At 45.5% G+C, this 22,653-nt stretch overlaps 1 protein-coding gene across 1 annotated transcript; it reads right to left on the bottom strand.

Annotated features, from left to right (window-relative positions):
• Nucleotides 1-319: 319 nt before the first annotated feature.
• LOC1273179 (uncharacterized) lies at nucleotides 320-22,428 on the bottom strand. Its single transcript, XM_061647955.1, has 8 exons — nucleotides 22,247-22,428; nucleotides 14,041-14,880; nucleotides 7,292-7,929; nucleotides 4,127-4,774; nucleotides 2,877-3,016; nucleotides 1,273-1,517; nucleotides 1,070-1,187; nucleotides 320-976 (listed from the first exon to the last, which is right to left on the bottom strand). The coding sequence occupies exons 2-8, from the start codon at nucleotides 14,709-14,711 to the stop codon at nucleotides 848-850; spliced, it is 2,589 nt and encodes an 862-aa protein (XP_061503939.1). The 5' UTR covers nucleotides 14,712-14,880; nucleotides 22,247-22,428; the 3' UTR covers nucleotides 320-847.
• Between the last annotated feature and the right edge of the window lie 225 nt (nucleotides 22,429-22,653).

Genomic DNA, 22,653 nt, shown 5'->3' with positions numbered 1-22,653 from the left:
GTGTTTGTATACGAAAATCTTGTAATATATGCAAAAATGTGGACTTCATAACAATTTCATTATTAAAGTCTAAAACGGTTTGCATAAGAGCAGAGTTCTTAGCCTAAAAAATTCAAAATTAAAACTCAAGACGATCATAGAATTGGTCAAATTATCGACTTCACATGTTGCCATACCGTTAAATAATACTTATTAGAAAAATGTTTCAATTTTACCCTGATGTGTTCAACATAAAAAACATTATTTTAACGCATTTCTCAACACTCTAAACACCGTTTGATTGTTTCGATCAATTAAAACAAAACACACACTGTTGCACTTCGTTTCAAGCACGTCTCTGTACAATCAATTCCGATTAACGTTTATTTATTGTATTCCGTTCCCGTTTTGTGGTTGTTTCTGTTTTTTTTCATTCCAGTTACTATTTTAATACCTTTTCTTAATGGCAAAAATGAGCTCCACCGTCCTGCTGCAAGCTTTCAGCTAAGAAATTCCGAGTTTTTAAATAATTTTATTTGAAGTAAAAGAAATAAAGCACACAATTGGACCGGAGAGAACCCAACCACACGGCCGTCCAGTTGCGGCTGCATTGTTTGTCCGGCGCGTTACACACCCAACCGTGCCGTGCTTACGTTCAAGTCGATTTATATTTCAAACAGCAAAAAGCAACTATTTCACCCTTTGCACATGGACGTCTTCTGTGTGTGTGTGTTTTGTTCCGCTGTGTTGCACCGTCGGGCACATCGGGGGATTTCGCAACAGTGCTGCAATTAAATCAGTGCAGTTAAATCCCCAACGAGCCTAGCTGAACTTGCTGCCCATCCCGCCCAAACTGGGTGGGGGAGGATTAGTTGAGATGCTCGAAGTAATTCGTCACCCGTCGATTTTCCACATCGTGTATCGGTACGGGCCGTGGGTTGCATTGCAGGCGGGCCGATTTTTCACCCGGCACCACCGTAAGCTGTCGCAGCTCAACCTGGAAAGTTCAAGGGGGAAAACAAGAATAGATAAGCAAGCTAAGTTCAATGTGACTACCGATGGCGAGTGTGTGTTGTCGCTTGCTACTCACACTGTGGCCAACCTCCACGGTGGGATACTGGGGCAGCTCGATCGAACCCTTCGTCAGCACGAACGAATTGATCCACTGGCAGTCGATGTACACCGTTACGAACCCACCGTACCGGCCGCTGCAAAACGGCAGGTCATAAATTATCAAATTTAGTAAATCATCCATAATCGCAAGGGGAAGATGGAGTTGGCGATTTGTCTTACCTTAATGCGAGCGAATGCCAGGCACCGTCGCGCAGTGTCAGCGCACCCGATCGTACCGGCAGCATCTCCGAGAGGCCGTACTTTTCCTGCAACACTCGCAGCCCACCGTGACCGTCGGTTTCGAAATTTATCGACAAACTTGAGCCGGCCGTTAGCTTCGAGCGGATGGAAAAAATGTGTCCACCCGTTGGGCGGACGGTCGCCGTTTGGCCGGATTGTTGGCGACCGTTGTCATCACTCACGGGCTGAGTGAGCGGTGGGCAGGGCACCGATGGGGTGTGTGGACGGTGGAGACCGATGGGGATGCAGGTTCAATATCCGGGTCGTTCGGCGGACGAGCAAGATAAATGAAGAGAAATAAACTATTGAATGAAAAGTTTTCCAACGGGACAATCAGGGAGCAAACAGATGACTATAGTGTGTTGTGCCACGGTGAGGGTTCTGTAAATCTCTATAATTAGCATCGTAATCTTTTATGTTTAAATGCAAACGGAAACATCGGTTGCAAAATGACCCACTTTTAAAAACCACGTAAATACATAAATGCTCATTTGGGGTTCAGTTGATTCATGTTCTGGATGTGGGTCCAATTAGTTCCTCTCAAGGGAACCTAATTTTAGCTTTATGGTCGTTGTAACCTTCCACTGTTAAGCATCAAAAACATCCAACTACAGTGTGTGTCTGTGTGTGTGAGTGTGTTTATTATCCTTTCGTCCTACTATCCCCGAATCGGGCCGTACCATTGCTGTACCATTTGCTAGTGATCATGGTGCTTTTTTATCGTGGCTGCAAGTCCGACTAAAACTTTCCACCTCTGTGGTTCGATGCCCGTATCATACGGACGATTGGAATTGCTTTTCCATGTTTCAGAGCGGTATCGATTTTCTTCCGCTTTAGGTGAGATGTTTTATGAGTTTAAAAAAATCACACACACACAAACAAAATGACATAAAACTGGTGGCTGGTGCTATACTGGTAGAGCAAATACTGACGCTGTCTTGTATGCGGGTGTATTGACCACCATTCCGGTGCAGCACTTGCCAACTGAATAAATAAATCGTTGGCGGTTTTTGTGTGAAGCAAACACCGGCGTAGGATCAATCGGAGACGATCCGACAGAGGCAATGCGTAGTAATTGAAAAAGTAAAAACACAAATTAATCATGCATGGGTAAGCCGTGCTGTTGCTGTCCTTCTGAGAAGCTTTCTCTTGACAACGACGTTGCAGAATTTGTTTGCCAGCAAAAGGAAACGAAAACTCTAGCACCAAACATTGCCTTCAAAAGACACCTAATAACGGAAAGTGCTGCTCGGATAGTTGCAATCGAAACTCGAAACCGATCTTCAGGGAAGTAAGCGGTCATGATGCGTTGTTGTGCAATTCGCTGGCTCCATATGGGACATGCGGTTGAAGCTTTAACAGCTCCTCAGCAACTGATGTACTTATACAACGGAACATTCACATCTACTGAAGTGAGTTAAATGAGAAAATCGGGGAGAGAAAACAGCTCCACAAAAAGCAATATACCGTGCAATTGCTTTGATCGTTAATTGGATCATTTTAACACACTCGTTTGCTCCCAGAACTACCTTTGCATTCCTTACCTTTAGGCGCAAACTCATCATAAGGGTAAAGTTTTGGTCCAGTTGATTGATTGCGTAGTTGATCCGATCCTCGACGCTTTCGTCCCAGGCCGTCCGCCAGTGGGTGGTCGGTGTAACGGCCGCCAGCAAATCGATTGTACCTGTCGATATTGAAGAACGCGTTTCATTGAATGCTGAAACAAGTGATCGCTCGAGTGCGGCATCCACACACACACACACACACACACACACACACACACACACACACACACACACACACACACACACACACACACACACACGAAACCAATCTTTCAACACAAAATGGGGAAGAGTTTCAAGTGAGGACCACTTGAGGAAACTTTCTGTCACCGGGGTTGTCGTTGTTTCTTTGCACCCGAAACCCCATCGCCTTTATATGGTCCGTTTAAGGGTGGAAGCGTAATCCCGGCACAAAGTTATGGATTTCAAGCTTTTGGGAAAAAAAAGAAATGCGCACCACACACGCACACTAAAAGAAGGCCGTCATCTGCAGATCGGTAATGGTTGTCCGCACTACAGCACAACAACCTGCAACATACACACGGATTCGGCACGGAAACCACGGCACGGTGTGTGTACGTTCGACCGATGAAGCAGCTTATGGCTGTCGTAAAACTTCACCGTTCAAGTGCGAGCGAATAAGGCGTGCGTAAGAAAATGAAAACAAACAAAAACGAAATGACTCATAAAAGAAATAAATGGAACATTTCGAGCGACGGTGTGTTCTTCCACCAATGGTGAGGGCGAGGGCTTTCGTGGCAAGTTTTTTCCCTACCTTTTTTATGCTTCATCTCATCCCGTCCACCGCCAGACGGTGATGAAAGGTGATAAATCAAAGTGTGTAAGACATAACAAAAGGGCCAGCTGCACCGGCAGACACCACTGAAAAGGTAAGGGCATTGCAAAGAAAAACACAACACAAACAAACAAGAAAACGACGCACGCCCCACAACGAAACAAACAAACACGAGAGAAAGAGAGAGAAAGATAGAGCGAGAGAAAGAGAGAGCGAGAGACTCCCTATCCATGAGTGGGTTTATGTTGTGCCATCAAATTTATGCGCCCGGTCCTGTGGTGGCGCAAAAAACACGGCACGATTGTGTCAGCGGATATGGTTGCGATTGGAGTGTGCCATGCCTTTTTTTCTTCTCCGTTCAATCTCTTATTACTCACACTCCCCAAACCACTCCCCTAGGGGGAAGCGTTAACAGCAACAACAGCTCGCTTACCAGTGCACTCGAACGTGTTGCAGCTTCGCTGCTCGATATTGTGTCCCTCGCAGGCGGGCCACGTGCCCTCCGCTTGACTGGCACGCGGCCGGTTCTGATGCGCTGGTTCGACAGGTGCCGCCGCCCCCGTGCCCCGCAACCGTCTCGTGGCGGATGGATTGAATTTCCCTCCCAGCCACCGGATCGGAATGGATTCCGATGAAATGGGTTCGCCGTCGTCGTCGACGGTCGGGTTCATTATGCGCTTTTCATTAACCACGGGCTCGGTGTGGAACGGCCGTGCCTGCTGCTGCTGCACCTTTGCACCTTCCGCCGGTTGTTTTGATTGGAGCTTTCGGCTCCATTTGTTTCCACCTTGCCGTGCGGTGATGGAGACGCTTGGTGGCGCACCGTACGCGACTGGCTGCGTACGTTCGGTAGCAGTGGTGGTGGTGGTGGTAGTGATGGGGTTTTCAATTTCACTGTTAAAAACATTGCTGCGTGTGGTAGAAAATGAAGGCGTTACCGTCGGTGGAACGATCTCGTCTGTCGGTGCGTTTGGCTCCGCACGGTCTGCCGGCGCCGACGGTAAACAGTGTCGAAAGCGTTGCTGTACACCGCCACCGCACGCCACACTGCAGCTCGTGTAATTGCTCCACGCGCTCCAGCCTGTAAAGTAATACATGCACGAAATGTGTACAAAAAAAAGAGAACAAGTATTGAGATGAGATAGAGGGAAAAGGTTCCAAAAAAAATAAACACATTATTTGCAAACACAAGGCACAGCGACAAACAACTGGTGGTGCTCGAAAGAAAGGGCGCCAAAGGCTTGAGGTAGCGTCGAGTCGAATTACAAAGAAATCTTTCGCCTTTATTTGCATCCACTTTCACGTTCAACGGCAGCCAGTTCGTTTGTTTGTGCACACAAGAAAATCTGGGGTTTGGAAAATAGGAACAATGACGCACTTGTAAACGCGTGACGAATGTAAAGTAACTGAAGCCTGAACCCCAGTGCCCCTGTATTCGTGATTGTTTAGTTTTCTGATTTACAACCACCTTCATCTGCAGCCTGGTTCTGTGCGGCAATGGGAACCCCAAGTATGAGCAAAGCCACAGCCAGCTGCCAAAGCTGATGCTCATGCAAACAGTTACAAATGAATGCCAAGGGTGTGTTCGAACAAGAAGACTGTCTAGTGGAACTTTCCATTGATGCTGTGCTTTTATGAGTGATTTTAGCTTCAGGGCTATTGTACGATGGAATTTACGCCATTTTTCCTATCTTTAAATTATCTCGTGGCAGCCCTTTTAATTTAATAATTAATGTAATTGGTTTCTATTTGAGCTTTCGGTCTGTTCAATTGCTAAAAGCTTTAATTCTTCCATTTAAACACTTTCAGATTGAAGTTAAAGCAGCGAGGTGTAGTTACGTTGGAGAGCTCAGCTAGACAGGTATCAATCAGTTTACCTTTTAAGCGGAGCTGTGTAATAGAAAATGACTAGTAAAGTTCGTAGAGATATTTGGTTTTAAGATGTTGCGTCCAGCAACAAAGCTCTTTCTTTCGCGTGCTTAAGGTTGACACTTCAGTTTTCTTAATTAACTTTAACTTTATTTAAAAAAAATCACTGATCTTCTTTCTCCTCTTGACGTGATGGAAGCAAGAGGTCGATTTTCGTCTTCGTGTCCGTTTTAAAAACTCGCGCAACCCGTTTGTGGTCATTCCACTTAACTTGCGCAGGTTCATCCGTTGCAAGCGAAGCTCCTTCGGGGTGAACCTTTGCTACTCTCGCTATTTCGCCCGTGTTCACTTCGCCTGTGCTGCCTGCCCCCCTCTCTCTCTCTCTCTCTCTCTCTCTCTCTCTCTCTCTCTCTCTCTCACTTCCCCACAACGCAGCTGTCATGTTAGAGCCGCTGTCGATAAGCAACATAAGTAATTTAAGCTAATACAATATATTAGCTGTTCGTTACAATTAGAAAGGTTTCGTTTCAAGTGAATTTCCTACTTGGAAAAAAATACTTTAAATTGTGATTTGGATAATGGTCTCGTGGTGCCGTCGACAACTCCAACGACTTGAGCACATGCCCGTCATGGGTTCAAGCCCCGAATGGACTGTTCCTCCATAGGTAGGACTTACTATCTTGCTATGGGAAAATCAAGAAGTCACTGAAAACCAAGTCCACCAGTGGATCAGGCAGGTCTTGTCTGACAACGGTTGTTGTGGCAAGGAAGAAGACGAAAAAATTGTTTAATTAAAAGTTCATAAAATAGTACACTCTTGCAAGAGAAAAGAAAAGGTAAACAAACACAGAACACAGTCTGTAGCGATTGCTTCAGAAACTCACCATCGAATAAAAAATGTGTATAAAACTATAACCGACTACGGAAAACCACAGTAATTTTCGAAAAGGATTGAACGATACCGACCCTACGCAATGCCCCAGGACTACGATAGATCAATAATAATTGTAAAATGTTGCTTAAAATGCAAAATAAAACCATCCAGATTGTATATAACCACACGAACCAATTCACAATGGAAGAAATTAATTAAAATCGTACAAAACATTGACTGATAAATGTGATTCGTACCCACTTGATGCAAGAACTTTTACCGAAAAGATAATCACATCATCAAAAATACTCTTAAACAATCGAAATAGAAAAACTGACAGCTCATAACAGACAATCCCATGCCGAAGCTAAAGGTTGAACGACTAACAGCTCTTTTAATTTCCCTTATGTTCCTGCTCCTTACTGCCCGCTCGTAAAACATACACCCATAGGTGTGGTGCTGCCAGCAAGCCCAAACTCCTATCTCTACTCGGCTTAACAATTTCACGTTTAATTTCCCCTTCCAGCCTTTGCACATCGTCCGAGCATAGTGGTGCTCTCCCATCAAGCAATCGGAGCTGAAAATCATTATGTGCTCGAGAACAAGAGCCACGCAAGGCCAGCACTCGTGACGGGGACGGGGGCAACGATGGTAAAAGATGGCAACATGAATGGTTTTCGATAATCAAGCTTCATGCGTCATTCACACCCCACTACACATTGTTCTAACGGCACTCGTGCCAACCGTACTTGAGCCCCCTATTGAGCCACCTCGCTCACTTTTGCAACACAGCCTCCGGGAAGCCATCGCTGATCTAAGCCATTGCAAAGAGCGAAGGGATAATTTTCTACTCACCAAGCGTTTGCCAAAGGGCATCCTCGAGTCGTTCGTCCCACCGCAGCAGCCCGACGTACGGGTCGACTCGCAGCACCTTATCGGTCCGCCCGCCGCCGCCGCCGACCAACCGTCCAAATACGACCAGCGTAACAGGCAGTATCTCGCTCAGCGTGCGGCTAATCTGACCCTCGCGTTGAAAATCCTGCCCCTTCGTTGCTGGCGGCCCGGCCTGTGCCGTTTCCCGTTCGTCTGCTTGTTGCGATGGGGAGTCGCTCGTGTGCAAATTGACACGTTCACCAGCGGACAAGGGTTTTTGGTCGTTGTCGTCGGTGAAGGCTCGAGCGATGTAAGGAGTGGTCGTCGTGATGGTGATTCGATCGATTGGTTCGTCAGTGTCGATCGGTTGCGCCGCTTCCGCAACAGCAGGTGCCTGCGTACGTATGGGCAACCGTTGATGCGTCAGCGGCTGCCGGTTCGTGCAGTTCGTGTACGAGGTAGGCCCGATGCCGGATGCTGCACTGCGCCGTGTGAAAGCAACCGTGGCGGGTGATGATGTGTCTGGTTCTCGCTTCGTTGTGTTTGGTACGGAAGACTCGGAGCCAGCGCTACCTTGGATGGGCGGCACATCACGATGCGTATACTCTACGCTACCGTTGCTATGGAGGGATAGAACGGGACAGAAGAGAATGAGAAGGAAATATTTGAAATAAAAAGAAGATTTAGTTGTAGAAGAAACTTCATTAGGAAGCGTTTACCGGGGCAAACGTAAGCTTGTTTAATGCTGATTAAGCCAGCACACGGCCTATCGGTTCGATTAACTCGTTCGCTGTGGCAACCACCAAGAGGGAGAAATTTTTCTTAATCTAATAATCTCTTTATGATCCTGTTCCCGTTCCCCATTATTCGCATTATCATACGTCATTGAAGGATTATCTTGGATTGAAGGAGAGAGCAGAGTCAAAGGGAGCAAGATGATAATTTCCCTTGGTGGATTATTTCCACCAGCTTTAGGCAAGCTGCATGGACCATTAACGTTTTGTTGCACAATTTATATTGCATCAAGCTCCATTGCAAGCTTGCTCCGGTCTCTATGCAGATGCAGCAAAACAAGCACTTCAGTGGAAGAGTTTTGATTCGTTTTGATATTTGTGGTTTTTTTTTTCTTTAATTCCTGGAAACCCTCGCAAATACAACATTCAAACAAGCACAGCTCCATTCCATTTCGTAGAAAAAGTACATCAAGAAACCCTTTTTCGAATGAAATTTTCCAAGCCCACACTACACCCAGCTACACACAGAAACATCCCAGCCTGCTCTGCACGAACGAATCCACAAATATGCCACACGAGTGGTTTGATTGGAGCAATCGTTTTCCGCTCAATGCCACACCGGTACTGGCTAGGCAATCGCACATCGAATGCATCGTTTGCATTTACAGTTGCAAGGGAAGCAAATATATTGCCCCCCTCCGCTCTGTCCCACACACCCATACACCATCATCATCGTGGGTGGGTTTCAATTTAATCCTTCTGGTTTGCGTACTCGGCACTACACCACCCTGCTTCATTCCACCGTTTGCCGATGTTTGTGGTTCCGTTCTCGATTTTGTACGAGTTGAGTTTCTACACTAATCAATCTACTTGCTGTTGTGGGTTATTCGTATCAGATTGTACACCAATAAACAGCGAGAGAGAAAGAGGGAAAGACGGGGGAAAAAATGTATGTTTCGGTGCGTTTACTGGTTAAATTTTCGGGTTGTTTGCATTTGCCAAACCTCGGGATGAGCAGTGATGCTTTCCCTTCATTCTTTGCCGAATATGTTTGTGTGCTTACATTACCAATCCAATAATGAGACTCTTTGATGTTGGTTGATGGTAATTTTCACATTAAAATGCTCACTCATTATGTTTCAAAAAAAAAAAAACAAATACAACACAAAAATCTCCACTCAACACAAAATTACCATTTCTGAACCCATCGGCAATGGAGAAGCCCAGTCCCTTGCGGCACTGGGCGTCGTGTTAATGACGTGTTCCCGTGTACCAACCCTCCGCTCTTAAGGGAGCAATGAAGCAATCATTTTCAAAAGGAGACACATGTATTGCTGATTGTAATCACGCTTGTAAGCTCACACCAATTTACAATGTCACGCCGCTCTAATGTGTGTGCGCGGGCGAGCGCGCCTTTCTTCTGCCTTTCGCAGCAAAGCGGGAATCGTACATTGACTTCATTTTTGGACTGTAGCAAAAAGAAGAAAGAAAAAAAAACACTTCCAACAGACCCAGAATGAAAGCTTTTCTCCACCTCATCTCCACCATTATAACGTGAGCGGCGCTTCTGAAGCGGCGAAGCGAAAACGCTTGACGCTAGACACGTGGCGCTGCGTCGGGCACTGGGGCTGTTAACCGTTGGCAAAATTCAATTATCGTTCCATTCTTACGCTCCGGGAGGGAGTTATGGTGGAGGTCGTGGATGGTGGATGGTGGCAGTAGGTTGGTTGGTGGTTCTGCTGTGCGCGCGCCACCTGCAGGCGCGGTTCCATTTCGCAGGCGGTCCCAAGCGCAAAGCGCTCCTTTGTGCTCTGTGTGTGACTGTCTGTGCTGTCCTGTGCTGTGTTGGGTGGGATGGGTTTTAGTGAGGATGAGCAAACGCAATTGAAACTCACCGGGCCGGAACCAGCATCCTAAACGGGTGGAGAGCATCGTGCCAGAACTATACGACCATAGGATCTAAACTATGGTCACCACATGGCCCTGCGCTAGACGACAACGCAAACACTCACTACCACCGCACCCAGCCAGAATGAATGGGTGGCAAACATCCAGCCCCGGATGCCCCCTCGACAAGCCCGCAGTGTGCCGCGTCGCATAGCACTGGGGACTGGGGTGGGGGTGAAATAAACCGGGGCGACGCAGCAGAGCGGTTTCGATTCCACGGTACGTTTGGTTTGAAATTTATCTAGCCGAAAATCTAGTTAAATGTTTCGGGAATTAATTGAATATCAATTGTGTCGGTGATTTATTGTTCTAGTTGTGTGTGCAACTCGAGTGGGTGCGCACGGTGGACACTGCGAACGCGTCGATGGGGATCTTTGTGCGGTTAGTATTAGTCATTTAGTTGGGCAGAACTGTATTAAACGGGTTAGATGTATAAGCTATTTTGTTGAGGTGATATTTATGTTATAATACTTTTATCTATTTATATTTTATCTTTTATCATTCAAAGGAACAAATTGCCTAGAAAACACAAAATATATTATACCTAAAAAAATAAATAATGCAAGGTTGAGTAAAAAAGATACAAATCCTCTTTCGGTTCTCACCACGAAGACCATGGAGAACCGAGAAAAAGCATCGCAAACCCATTGTTAGCATAGGCATTCATTCCCTCTACCTGCTGTATGTTCAGGCACGTTACACAAACAGTGCAATGCGCAATTAATGGTTACTCACAGCCACAGAGGTACATTAAGCCATCCTGCACAATGAAAAACTGAATCAGCCGCTTTTCAAAAACAGCATGAATGCATGAACACGTGTGCATGTGTATGTAATAAATGAAACATTACCCAGACAGCAAAAGTTACGTTCGAGCAATGCCGTTTCGGGCTGCTGACACTTGAAAAATAATCAACGAGGTTCGTTTCATAGCTCAAGGATGGGGTCTACTACCAGCAAGCTGCAGGCTGGATCATTTGCACCGCTTTTGTGCGGTGTAAGAGTAAGCGTATGAGTCGGGGGAGAAGAAAAAAAATACAAAACGAAATTTTGGTTTTCTCAGCTTGATTCAGATTCAATTGCTGTAATGTTTGTGCTCGGGTGTGGTTTCGGGATTTGTTTTTGCTTTCATTTCCTTCTCCCATTACTGCACCATTGTATACGACATTAACCACGCAAAAGGCAGCGCAAACACTCGTGGCAATGATAAATTGCATGATCCATTTGCATGTCACCCTCGGGGACCGCAACACGAAAACGAAAACAGACAGAATTCAAAAATTGGCAAATCATTGCAAACACTTGTACTGGTGCAATCTGCTTCGATTCTTTACCTTTTATTTTTCGCAGATAGCAAATTCATGACGTCATACCGCTTTGCACTCGTTCTAAGGAGTACAGAGCGATGCAAAAGTTTACGCCAAGAACCAAAGGGTGGCACAGTGACAGAATTTGTAGTAAACACGGTTTCCTACTGGAGAGTGCATTTCCCCAAAGGAGCGGTGATGCCTTACCCTCCCGCGTGTTGTCTCTCGTTGTTAGTGCTATGGAGGCAGGTATTGCAGAGCGTGAAATTGCTTTCAATAAAATTATTTCTTTTACCAAGTCTGAGGTCCAGTGGAAACCGGGCGGGCAAAGCAAAGAACAACCGTTGCACATAAAGTTACGTTCTCTTTGTGGTGGCGATTCTCCCATCCAGTGCTGTGCTAAGACAACCACCACAAAATGGTAAAAGACATACCATGGGGATGAAATTACGAAACGGTTTATTGTTGTGTCAACCGCTGGCTGCCCAACTGTTCCTTTTGCAATGCTTATGGTAATGAAATTGCATCACCATTTCGAGTGCTCGGCTTCTGTATGCATTCTAGCGGGGGCTCTTGCTTAAGTGTCGTGATTGTGATTCAGTGTTTCATTTCAATTTAAGAATGGGTTGTCTTTTATGGGACATAATACAAATTGTAGTCAACAACATATTGAAGCTTGAAATGAATCTCTTGAATCTTAAATTGAATACCACACGTTGAACTATCCCATTGTGCTATGAATAAACTAATCAATGGGGCCCTTTCCGTTTGAAGTTCGTAGGCTGAAATTTCAGCCTGTCAGCTGTTTGCATTGTATAGCAGTTTTCGAGCAGCTATCTAAGTGAGTATAATATACAGGTGGGCTTATCCCAAGGTGTATGAATTTAGAAGGCTGATTTTTATCGCTTCTGCTTCTGAATGAAGATTTTAAGAGTGTTTTGAGTATTCATCCAGAAAGCTCGTTTGAGCACAAGTTTTCACTCGTTCTGTTAAAAAGTGATGCTCAAAATTGGTTATAAAAAAATGCTATGAAACCACCTGGACTACATACACTTTGATTCTATATTGCATCACCTGATCTCTTTAATGCACCTTGGGATAAATGTAAACAAACCCGTGTTTTCGAGCAGGTATTCGAATCTAATTCTAGCTTTGTGGCTAAAATAATCTAGACTGAAAATTGCAGGCTAGTTTTTTGTGTGGTTTTGTATGGAGTGTTTACATGATTTCAGCCTCCAACTGTCAAACTCCATACAAAAAACTAACTAGAATTGTGAAGGCCCCCAATACCAGATCGTCGAGGTCCATAACTGTCTGAGACACTTTATAGGTTGTACAGCTTTTGCAAGCATTCAATATGCCATATCCATTTAAAAACAATAATTTAACAACAAGAGTGCATTTTAATTTTGTTACTTACAGCGGCCATCGGTTAGGTCGAGTAATATCAATAGGGCAATTTATTTACAAGTATGATTATATGGTGTATATGGGGCGGTACCGTGGTACAATCGTCAACTCGAACGACTCAATAACATGCCCGTCATGGGTTCAATCCTAGAATGGACCGTCCCCCCGTAGCAAGGATTTGGCTATCCGGCTGCGTGGTAATGAATTAAGTATCTGAAGCCTGTATAGGCCGGCACGTCCGCGTAGGACGTTACGCCAAACAGAAGAAGAATTATATGATGTTGAAAGCTGTTGTAAGGATCCAACGAATGTCAGCGGAGGCGATGTTTTTTGTTGGGAAAAAACACAATAAAAGGGCAAATGCGGCGGGAAAGGCTCTTCTTTTGGGACAATTACACTCGCGAGAAACAGCTGTAAAATCCGTTAGAATAAATACATTTTTTTTGGCTTACGCTAATTTGCCTAAACAATTCGGTTCAGTTAATTTTCTTCTTAGTTTCTAACAATGTGGTATTTCTGCCACAAAAACATTCTGACATTACGTACTACGCTGGTCTCCCAAGAATGATTGATGGTTTCATATGTATTTTTGAATTAGATCCACCATTTATTGATTGTTTCTCAGATATTTTTGAATAAGTCTTGTAATTATAGAACGAGCAGTTGCCAATAAATAGTAAAATCAATTTGAAACGTTAAGAAAACAGCAAAACCAGGCATGCATAGCTCTTAAAATCCCTTGTACTGGTTAAATCTTATATGAAAAATCCCTTCCAAAGGCCAATGTTTTTAAACACAAGAGAGTGTTTGCAATTTTGGAACATTCTCCCTTTCAATAAACTACAATCCAGTTTAATTTATCTAATTTAGCATCGCATTAAGCTAGCAATCGTTCTCATAACTCGGCATTGAACTGTTCCTTTGAAGAATCAAAATCAATAAGCAATAATGATCTCATCTATCCTTGCAACTCCTTGAGCTGCAAAAAAAAAAACATCCACCATCATTAACGTCGTATAACATTATTAGCCACCTAACAACAAAGGAGGAAATGATTTGTTCGCTCCAATCAACCACTCCACTACGGCCAATCAGGGAAAACTACCCTCATCTAGCAAAACGATTCCGATTCCAGCACACAAAATGGCTCCCATAGTTTCACTACAATACAGCCACAAGGTGAAGCAGCAAAGCGTAACGAAAAAAGCACACGAACGACACGATGGAAGGAATTATTTTTCCGTTTTTTACCCCGTTCTTACACTCCCATTTTACCCGTCGCTTCCAACGCACCAAAACCCGAACTGGAACTGTAACCCCTGCACCTGCTTACCTCCAGAGGATGAAATAGTGCTGCCAGCTGTTCAGCTGCAACTGTTTGAAAAGTTCATTTCCTTTGTAGACGGTGGCGGGCTCGAGTCGTACGATAAAATCTGCGCCCGTCGCCTTTTCGCCGCCGTGCTCCATCCGTGCTTGCGGTTTCCAGCGCGGCTGGTGATGGTACTGCTGCTGCTGCTGATGCTGATGCGGACGGTGTTGCGACGCTTCCGCTACCGGCATGCCTTGCGTCCCGTTGCCGAGTGCGACCGCGCGCAGGTCATTTCCGTAACCGGCGAATGCTTTGAATATCACATCACTTTGCGTCACCAGTTCGGACAGTTTTAGTGCACTCTTTCCGCCGCCGAACGACGGCGGTGGCTGCACGTTGCCAGCGCACGGATCCGTTCGTAGGATGGCGTACTCGTGTACGTGCAGCTCGCCCCGGCTGCAGCCGATCGGTTGGGCAAGGCAGGTTACTAAAAGGATAACCACCGTAAGCAGCCACCGTAAGCAGCCATCGCGGTTGCCGGTTGGCAACCACAAACGTTCTCTCGCCGGCGTTCTTAAGCCTGCCCGCCGTACCCGCCGTTCCTCCGGTCGGTTTGAATCACTTTCCACGATTAACGCCATAATGCTCCCCAGCCACGACGGGGACGAAACGCGCGACAACGATCGCCAATTCATTTGCACCTTAGCATTCGTTCGTTCGTTCGCTTTCAATTTAGCGCTCCACACGCCGCAGCCGAACCACTGCCAAGCCCATCCTGCAACGGTGCAATTTACCGCGGGAATTCTTCTGCGGTTACTTCTTAACACTGTACCCGTGGCTCGGTTTTAGCAGCAAGTGGACGCTCTGCAGCATCAAAGGGAGGTACAGACAAAAAAATACAAAATTGCAATAAATTTCACTTATCCTTGCACACCGTACCCGCGATGTGCCATCAACTTCATAACCGGAATCAGACACAACACCAAACCTGCCTTTTCTGTCCTTCTTAATCTTCCCACCTTCCCATGGACGCATCGTGGGGCGCAGTTGAGTTTTTCGTACTTGCTTGTGTTCTTTTTTTGTTGTTAGATTAAGCTTTTACGATACTTCCGCCACATCATCGTCTTGATAAATCACACAACAACACACAGAAACCCACACAGCAAGCTCGCAAGCATCCAAGGTCCCGAAATTGTTTCGCATCTTCATCTGCACAGTTTCAGGCACGGCTTTTTTTCCACCACAGTTTGTGGCGAGTGTTTGCCTGTACGTTCTTCTGGCACTTGTCTTCTGACAGCGGAATGGTAGAATTTACGTTTTTTTCGGTTTCTTTCGGTTGCGTCGAAGGGGGAACACTCATGCCGTAGCTTTCTTGCTGCAGGAATTTACGACGAGATACAACGGAAAAGAGGAAAATCTTTGCCAGCCAGCGAAGGGGAGTACAAAAAGTTTTATTTCTGGCTTTTACCTCCTTTTGTTGCTGGTGGTGGTGGTGGTTTTTCGGGGGTGCGAATGCTGCAGTTGAGCGGTTAACAAAATGCCAACGTTTGAGCAAAGCTCCACTCCACTTGAATAAATTCGCGCTTGGGTAAAAGGGAGGAGGAAGTGTTTACTCGTTTTACGGCATACTTTTTTTCATAAATTTTATATAAAAAATAATAAATTGAATAAATAATTTAAGATGTTAGGAAACATCATTTTATGAAAAAAAGAAAAAAAAACACTGACAAGAACTTATGATTCAGCATGAATGAAATAGTTGTTTTTTTTGCGATCACGTGAATTTTCTCTTGCTACACATACACACTTTTCCTTTGATTGGCAGATGTCTCTTCTGTTTAAATATAAAAAAAATCTTGCCTTAACTCATACATTTTCCGCCATCGCCTTACAGGACGACAAGGGACACACATTACTCTTCATCAGTAGATCATTTGGAGGAAAGATTAATATATCACCAGGCGGAGAGACAAAAAAACGGACTTTAATTTACGACTTAAAGGGATAAAGCGTTAACTCCTCCGACTTATTCTCCGAAACGAACAATGGGATAACGTAAATTTATGAAACCCGGCAAACAAAAGCCTCGCTCGGTAACACAAGGTATTAGGAAACACGTGCCGCAATTCTTGGTAACTAGCAATATCAAGCGGGAAACGCCAAGAAGCATTGTTACGCAGAATAAGAAAGCCACTCTGCTCAAGCTTTGGCCGGTTCATCAGCCCTTAGCGCAAGATCAAAGCCATCCAACGATGTCGATACGGTTCATTCGGCTAAACGATCTAACTATCCGTAGGGGACGTAACGGCCCCAAAACACGAGGGTCCAGTTAGTGTTCCGGTTAAATGATGGCTTTGATAAACGAAACGATGAAAGCCCCTTATCGGGGTGGAAGGGATTTCTTTTTCTCCTCATATCCTCCCCCCCCCCAAAAATCCCGTATGAATATTTTATACACTCAATGCGACGGCAGGTAATCGCACAAAGAGAGTACCCCTTCACTTTCCACTACCCACCCGGGGAGGTGCAAGTTCCGGCGAATGGGTCCCAAAACCCAATGGATGAACACTAAACAGTAGCGAAAGGCTCTATCTGACGTTCGCTTATCCCATCATCGACGCAACGCGTAGACACCGACAGTGTGGAAAGGCTCGGTGTGTTTGTTTGTGCCGCCACACATCGCTTACACCGAACGGTGCGAGTGACGCCATGCGGTGGGAGCCATGTTTTGGTCATAAATATTGCATAGCACCCGGCGCAAACCCCTCCCCCCCCCCCTTTGGTGTTACTGCTAAAGAGGTGAGTAAACAGCACTACAAACGCCAAAAACGCAGAACCACTCTCGTGTCCGCAGTGATACGTAATCTCCTGTTGGTGTGAATCGGGCAGGGAATAAAAAGGTGCCACACAGTGGGCTGGGTATGGGATATCTGTGTTTTTTTTCTTCTTCTTCTGGTTCACATCCGACAGCCAACCTAATCGACTAAAATAAGCTCTGGGAAGGTGGGCTAAATGGTAGCGGTCCAGCAACCAACCAGCAACAGGAAATATATAGTGTGTGGCGCATCCTTTCGCATTCGAGCAACGGGGCGAAGGAACGTTCTGGGTACGTTCATGATGCTAACGCCGGGTGACATACACGGTGCGGATAATAAATTATCTCGTATGATAGGTAAGGGTGTTTTCCGGAATCGGAAAACACTGATACTCCCTCGGGAGGCATTTGAAGACGTGGGAAACGGGGGGGGAAAAGGAGCGTGAAACACATACCAGATTGAAAGTCACATGTGGGAATAAAGAAGCTCAAGCGTAAACAATGTCTTCTCTTTAGCGAGTTTTGCTCTCATTTTGTTTGAGGTTTTTGGCCTTTTTAACAGCTGATTCATATAACAAAGTTTTAATCTTTACGTGTATTAATATTTCTCATCTGTGAACAAGATTTAATGTAATTTTTAAAATTGTAAAAAATAATGCAATATATGAGAACGTTTAGACTTTCCTAACTCTAGCATAGATTGCTTAAAGCTTCACAAGTTTCATTTACTTTTAGAAGAAGAAAACATGAAACTGTTGTACCATAGAGCTCACAATAGAATTTGCAACACTTTCCCATCCTCATTAGATTGTCTTGCCCAATTACGTAGCCAACAGTACCATCAAGCTCAATCAAACCTCATTCACTCGATGCACTTTTGTCCCAGTGTCGTGTGGAAATTAATTAACAGCATTCGTTTCACACATCTCTCATCGCGCGGACCTTCTTTAGCTAGTTTGTGCTATCGTGGATGGGTCTCAAACAGGTAACCAAGGCCACTGTTGCTGGCCCTTGCAATCCAGAAGCTCCTACGGTGGTATGCATATTTTTGAAGCAGAGGACAAAAGCACAAAATGTTAAATACACTCCGCGAATGTGGGGAAAGTGTGCCACAAATGAGTGGCAAGCTGGCCAACAGAAACGAATGAAAGAGAAGACTCATCATTCTTGCATTTTTATTATACATTATTCATTACTGTTTGAGGTTACACACATCTATGTGTGGATGTTTGCGAGCGCGTATCATTAAAGCAGAGCATGAAAAATCCGAAAATGTGTGAAGATAAGCTCTGTATGTTTATCACCGTGCCTCTTAGCTTGCTGTCCCATGTGTGTGTGTGCGACAGTTGCTATCATGTGTTCACAGTATGCTTGCTGACGGGAAATGAAATGCAGACTCGTCGTCTCGGTTGGTTTGCGGATGGCGTCAGCTCGCTGACGAGATGGCCGTGCGCATTAGCAAATGCCAGCGCCAACCCGAGCTACACAACAAATTACGAGCGCCGCTGAATGCTGCCTGAATAATCATCAGCCCGAGATCGTGGTACGTCATAACGTCCTCCGTAAAGGATGGGGAAAAGGGGATTTGCAGATTCATTGCTGTGATGGTGTTTTACTAGCATTTTTAAACATGATGATGATGATACTTCATTAAATTAGCCACTTCCTAAGCAGTATGGCGGATGAGAAATGTACTTTGATGTTTAGTGCTTTCATGCGCAAACAACGTTTTGTTTTAGAGTGGGCTTGTGTTTACTTTAAATTTCTCGACAAAGCAAACGAAACTATAAAAAAAGACACATTCAAGATTGCACTGTATCTTATTTGGTTATTTCGTGATTAAAGACAAAGGTTCTCTCTGTACACGGAGAGACGCGTTCACCGACAACTTTTCTTTAAGCAAAGTCCAACTTTTATTCTTCTGTTACGGTTTCGGTTGACCCATTCCATGCAACGGTATACATTAATATCGGACAGATCGGTGTGACCAAAGTTTTACCAGCGTTGCTCTCACCCGGCTGCCCCCTCTTTTGACCCCTACTAAAGGCGAACCAACCTGACAAGAAAACAGTATTTCCATACCAAAAAAAAGGAAGCAAGAAATACGAAAAGAGCGTTGGCATTGGTACGCTCTTTTGGCTTTTCTGGTTTCTTGAAATGATGTTTAAAATTTAAAAGCTCTGGCTTCAATTCAATTGCACTTTGCCGTTTCACTTTCGAATGTCATCTTTAAGCGATTTCATATGGTGCAGTTGTACGTCAATTTTATATTATATTACTGAATGTCATGCATTTGCCTTAGCCAACCATTTGAATTGTTTTCCCTTCCACGCGATCCTTGCATTAACCCATTGTACTTAAGTCGAAAAAAGTTGGTAAAAAAGTAAAATAAACCTCACCCCCCGAGGAAGCGTTAACAAGGGTGCTTCATAATTTCATTCAACCTACAACTCCGAAGGGAAGCTGAACTTTATGCGTAAAAATTATTCCATCCCATCATCGAGGAACCGCCCGTCCGAAAACCCGTCCATCCCCTCTAAGTCTCTAAGCGAATCCATCCACCAAACAGGGAGGTAAACAGTGCTAATCGTCGAACCGCCGTCCACGCCCCCACCTTCCCGAACTGTTGTCTAATTCCACTGTCCACTGTTGAGATTTTGCTATTTGAAGAGTCGTGGTCCAGTTCGCTTCCCTTCGTACTACTCCCGGCCGTAGCTGGAAAGAGGAGATTTATTTTGTGAGTTAAGCACAAAAGTTTCATCAACAATCCTTCCCCGGCGCCCGGTTCCGTGTTCCATCTACGCTACGCTAGACGCTCAACTCAACTTCGCAAGCAAAGAGAAATGATTTGAGAGCTGAATCAAAACCTACGCTTTAATGGTTTTCCGACAATACCTTCTCCGTCCCGCTCGAGAGTCGACGTCGGGACGTGATCCCGATGGATGGAATAGGTATTTGAGTTTAAAGTTTTCCTCCATCGCTTAATGAGAAACAAATTCAATTTACATTTCGTACATTGGCCAGTCACCCGATTGGCGACGTGTCGTCCGTTTTCCTTCTGCCGGTTTCGTGTTCCCGCACAGCGGACATTATTGTCGCTGGAAAAGGCTAAGACGGCGGCACACCGTAAGTCATTTCATGCGACAAGAATGATTTTTTTGCTTTCCCTCTTTGTGATTGCAACACTTTCCATCGCTTGTTAAATTGTCCTTTTCTATCCAGACGGGAGTCTCAACGACCACTGGCGAACTGCCAGGCGCCTTAACGCCGAGCCCCCCATTCGTGAGCTCCCTCCGGAAATGACGGGAATTGTTGCCAACTGGCCGCTCCTTTTTGGCCACTTTCTTAGCATTCTGACATCGCACCACCGTGGCCGTGATTCTGTGGTTGTGCTGCCTTACTCAGCGAGCTTCACAATTTCCATTGCAAATGAGGCATTCCCGAGGCGATGGAAACCACACGATGGCACACTGCGTCCGGAGCCGGCTTAGCGGTAAGCGCTATCAGCGAGGAATGGAGTGTTCGCACTCCTGCTAACTGTGCCAATTCGTTCGATGAGCGGCCAGACGAAGAAAAATGGAAGAAATTGTATAGGAAATTGGAACAGTAGGAGGCCCAGGGCAAAAAAGCACTATCTTGTAGTAGCAAAAAGAGCGGCAAGAGTTAAAGGCCCAACAACGGGCCCAACATCTTCATCGCGTTTTGTGTCGATGACAGGGAACTGGGATTGATAGCGGCGTCGCGATGGAATGAGGGCCTGCGTAGGAGCACAAACAATAATTAAGCCCAACCATTTCCTGTGCGCCCTGCAGGGATTTTCGCGGCGGATTCTACACACACACACACAAAGGCAAGAACGGAGGAAAAGGCCTGAAACACGCAATGAACCAAAGAACTGGGGCTTCGCCCCATTCCTATTACCGGTCCCGATGCGGGTTTGTTGGTACAGCAATCTTTTCTCTTTTTTATATGTTGGTGTTTTCGCTCTTTCCACGCGCTCGACGCCTTTCCAAACCATCCCACCCACAGCTTGCAGCACAGTTTAGGGTCAGCTAAGTGTACCTGATTATGGACCAAACAAAAAAAAGGCTTCCGTTTCCGTTTGACATTGCCTTCGTTAAGCTAACAAGCTGATTGAACTTTTCTAATCAGATTCCGCGGACAGGGCTTCGGCACGGAGAAATCCTTTTTTTTTGTCGACGTTGTGTTGGTAGCGCCTGAATGTATACTAGCGCCTGAATGTATGCAATCAAATGGTTCTCTCCACTTCCAGTAAACCACTTCAACAGTGCTTTACTAAAGCTTTTCATTACGCTTTTTTGATAGTGATTCCATCGCTTCCAGTGGCAGATAGTCGCTTCTAGTGAGCAAAATGTGCCATAAACCGTCTTCCAGTAGCATTACATACAAACATCCGCGTGCCGTGCTGTATGGCTTCGGAGTGAAATATTGCTTCCGGCATTGGCTGTTACTCTTGCTGCTACACCGATACGCGTGGCAGGGTTTTTGGTGGGTGGGTTGGAGCGTGGCAGGGCATACATCAAAGCACTTTCAGCTACAGACACAAACGGCAAGCGCGCGTGTATTCATAAGCATCCAATTTTCTTCTCGCGCAGTACACAACGTACACGCGCGGTACACACACACTCATCCGTGTATCGCGCTGCCTGGATGGGATAGAGGGGAACGGGAACAGAGCCGGGAAAATCATACCCAAAACATAAGGAAGCAGTATATGGCGGGAATGGGAAGTTTTTCCAATTACTCGTAGGTGTCAGAAAGTCGTGATGCTGCTTAGTGTACGGCTTTGACATTGGCGTCAAATCGAACTGACGAATCAACGCACAGCGGGTGAGGCTGATGGGGAACACTGCTGGCGTCGAAGTAAAACACGACGACGAGGAAGCGGATAACGGAAATAATCATCAAATTGTAGACGGCTGGTACGTGTCGAAATTGAACATATTTCACCTACGTAAGCAAGAACACTGGGCGGCATTGAAACATTTCCTGTCCAAACCATCCTATTCCACTGCCACGATATCTCACAAAAGGTTCGTCTTTTTTTGTCAACTGTCAACCTGTCGGGTATAATATTTTACAAAACTTAAACACGGACACACACCAACAGTAACAAACGAAGAAGTCTTAATATCTCACAACCTAGCAGGGGACGGCAGGTAAAGGAAAGTTGTCACCATGTACACATCACACTCACGTTAGAAATTGAAACACAATCCTTAAATCCAAACCACATCACACCCACCGGCGGTGGGGAAAGCACGAACGTTAGGCCCGTTTAACACACACACACACACACACACACACACACACACACACACACACACACACACACACTTCTTTCAATCACGCCGAAACTCCAAAACTTCCGAAAGCATCCATACGAAAGCGTACTTTGGTGAACTGTGCCCTTATCCCTTCCTTCCCCTCCCGTTCAGTGGCTTGCCTTGTACGTTTCACTTTCTTGGTTACGCGCGTGTTAAGCTACTACTTTTACACATGGAACGGATTGGTGGCCACAGCACAGCGAAACGTTTCCGACGATGCGCTCTAGTGTACTGTGGGTCGGAACACTTCGTACCTGACTCTATATAGGACAGAAGCGGTTCCGTGCCGACAGACAGCCGGTCCGGTATCTCGATTTCGGAAAATTGTGAGAGAAACTCATGAACGCAGCATCCAGTCTTTGGTGAGAAGCTACAGCGTGAGACGAAGTTTGGATCTCACGATCGTTCTCGAATCTCAATTCACCTTCGCTCTCTCGCTCTGCTGCTCACTTCGGCACCAGCTTGCTTCGGGCA

Source organism: Anopheles gambiae, chromosome 2 (genome assembly GCF_943734735.2).
Source record: "Anopheles gambiae chromosome 2, idAnoGambNW_F1_1, whole genome shotgun sequence".
NCBI classification, from domain to species: Eukaryota; Metazoa; Arthropoda; class Insecta; order Diptera; family Culicidae; genus Anopheles; species Anopheles gambiae.
This window is presented reverse-complemented; position numbering and strand designations above follow the sequence as displayed.

Coding starts and splice junctions, on each gene's coding strand:
- LOC1273179 (XM_061647955.1), bottom strand. CDS start 14,711: ATGAATTGGCGATCGTTGTCGCGCGTTTCGTCCCCGTCGTGGCTGGGG. Junction 3,017..4,126: donor CAACACGTTCGAGTGCACTG/GTAAGCGAGCTG, acceptor CAATATCGACAG/GTACAATCGATTTGCTGGCG. Junction 977..1,069: donor CCGTGGAGGTTGGCCACAGT/GTGAGTAGCAAG, acceptor TGAACTTTCCAG/GTTGAGCTGCGACAGCTTAC.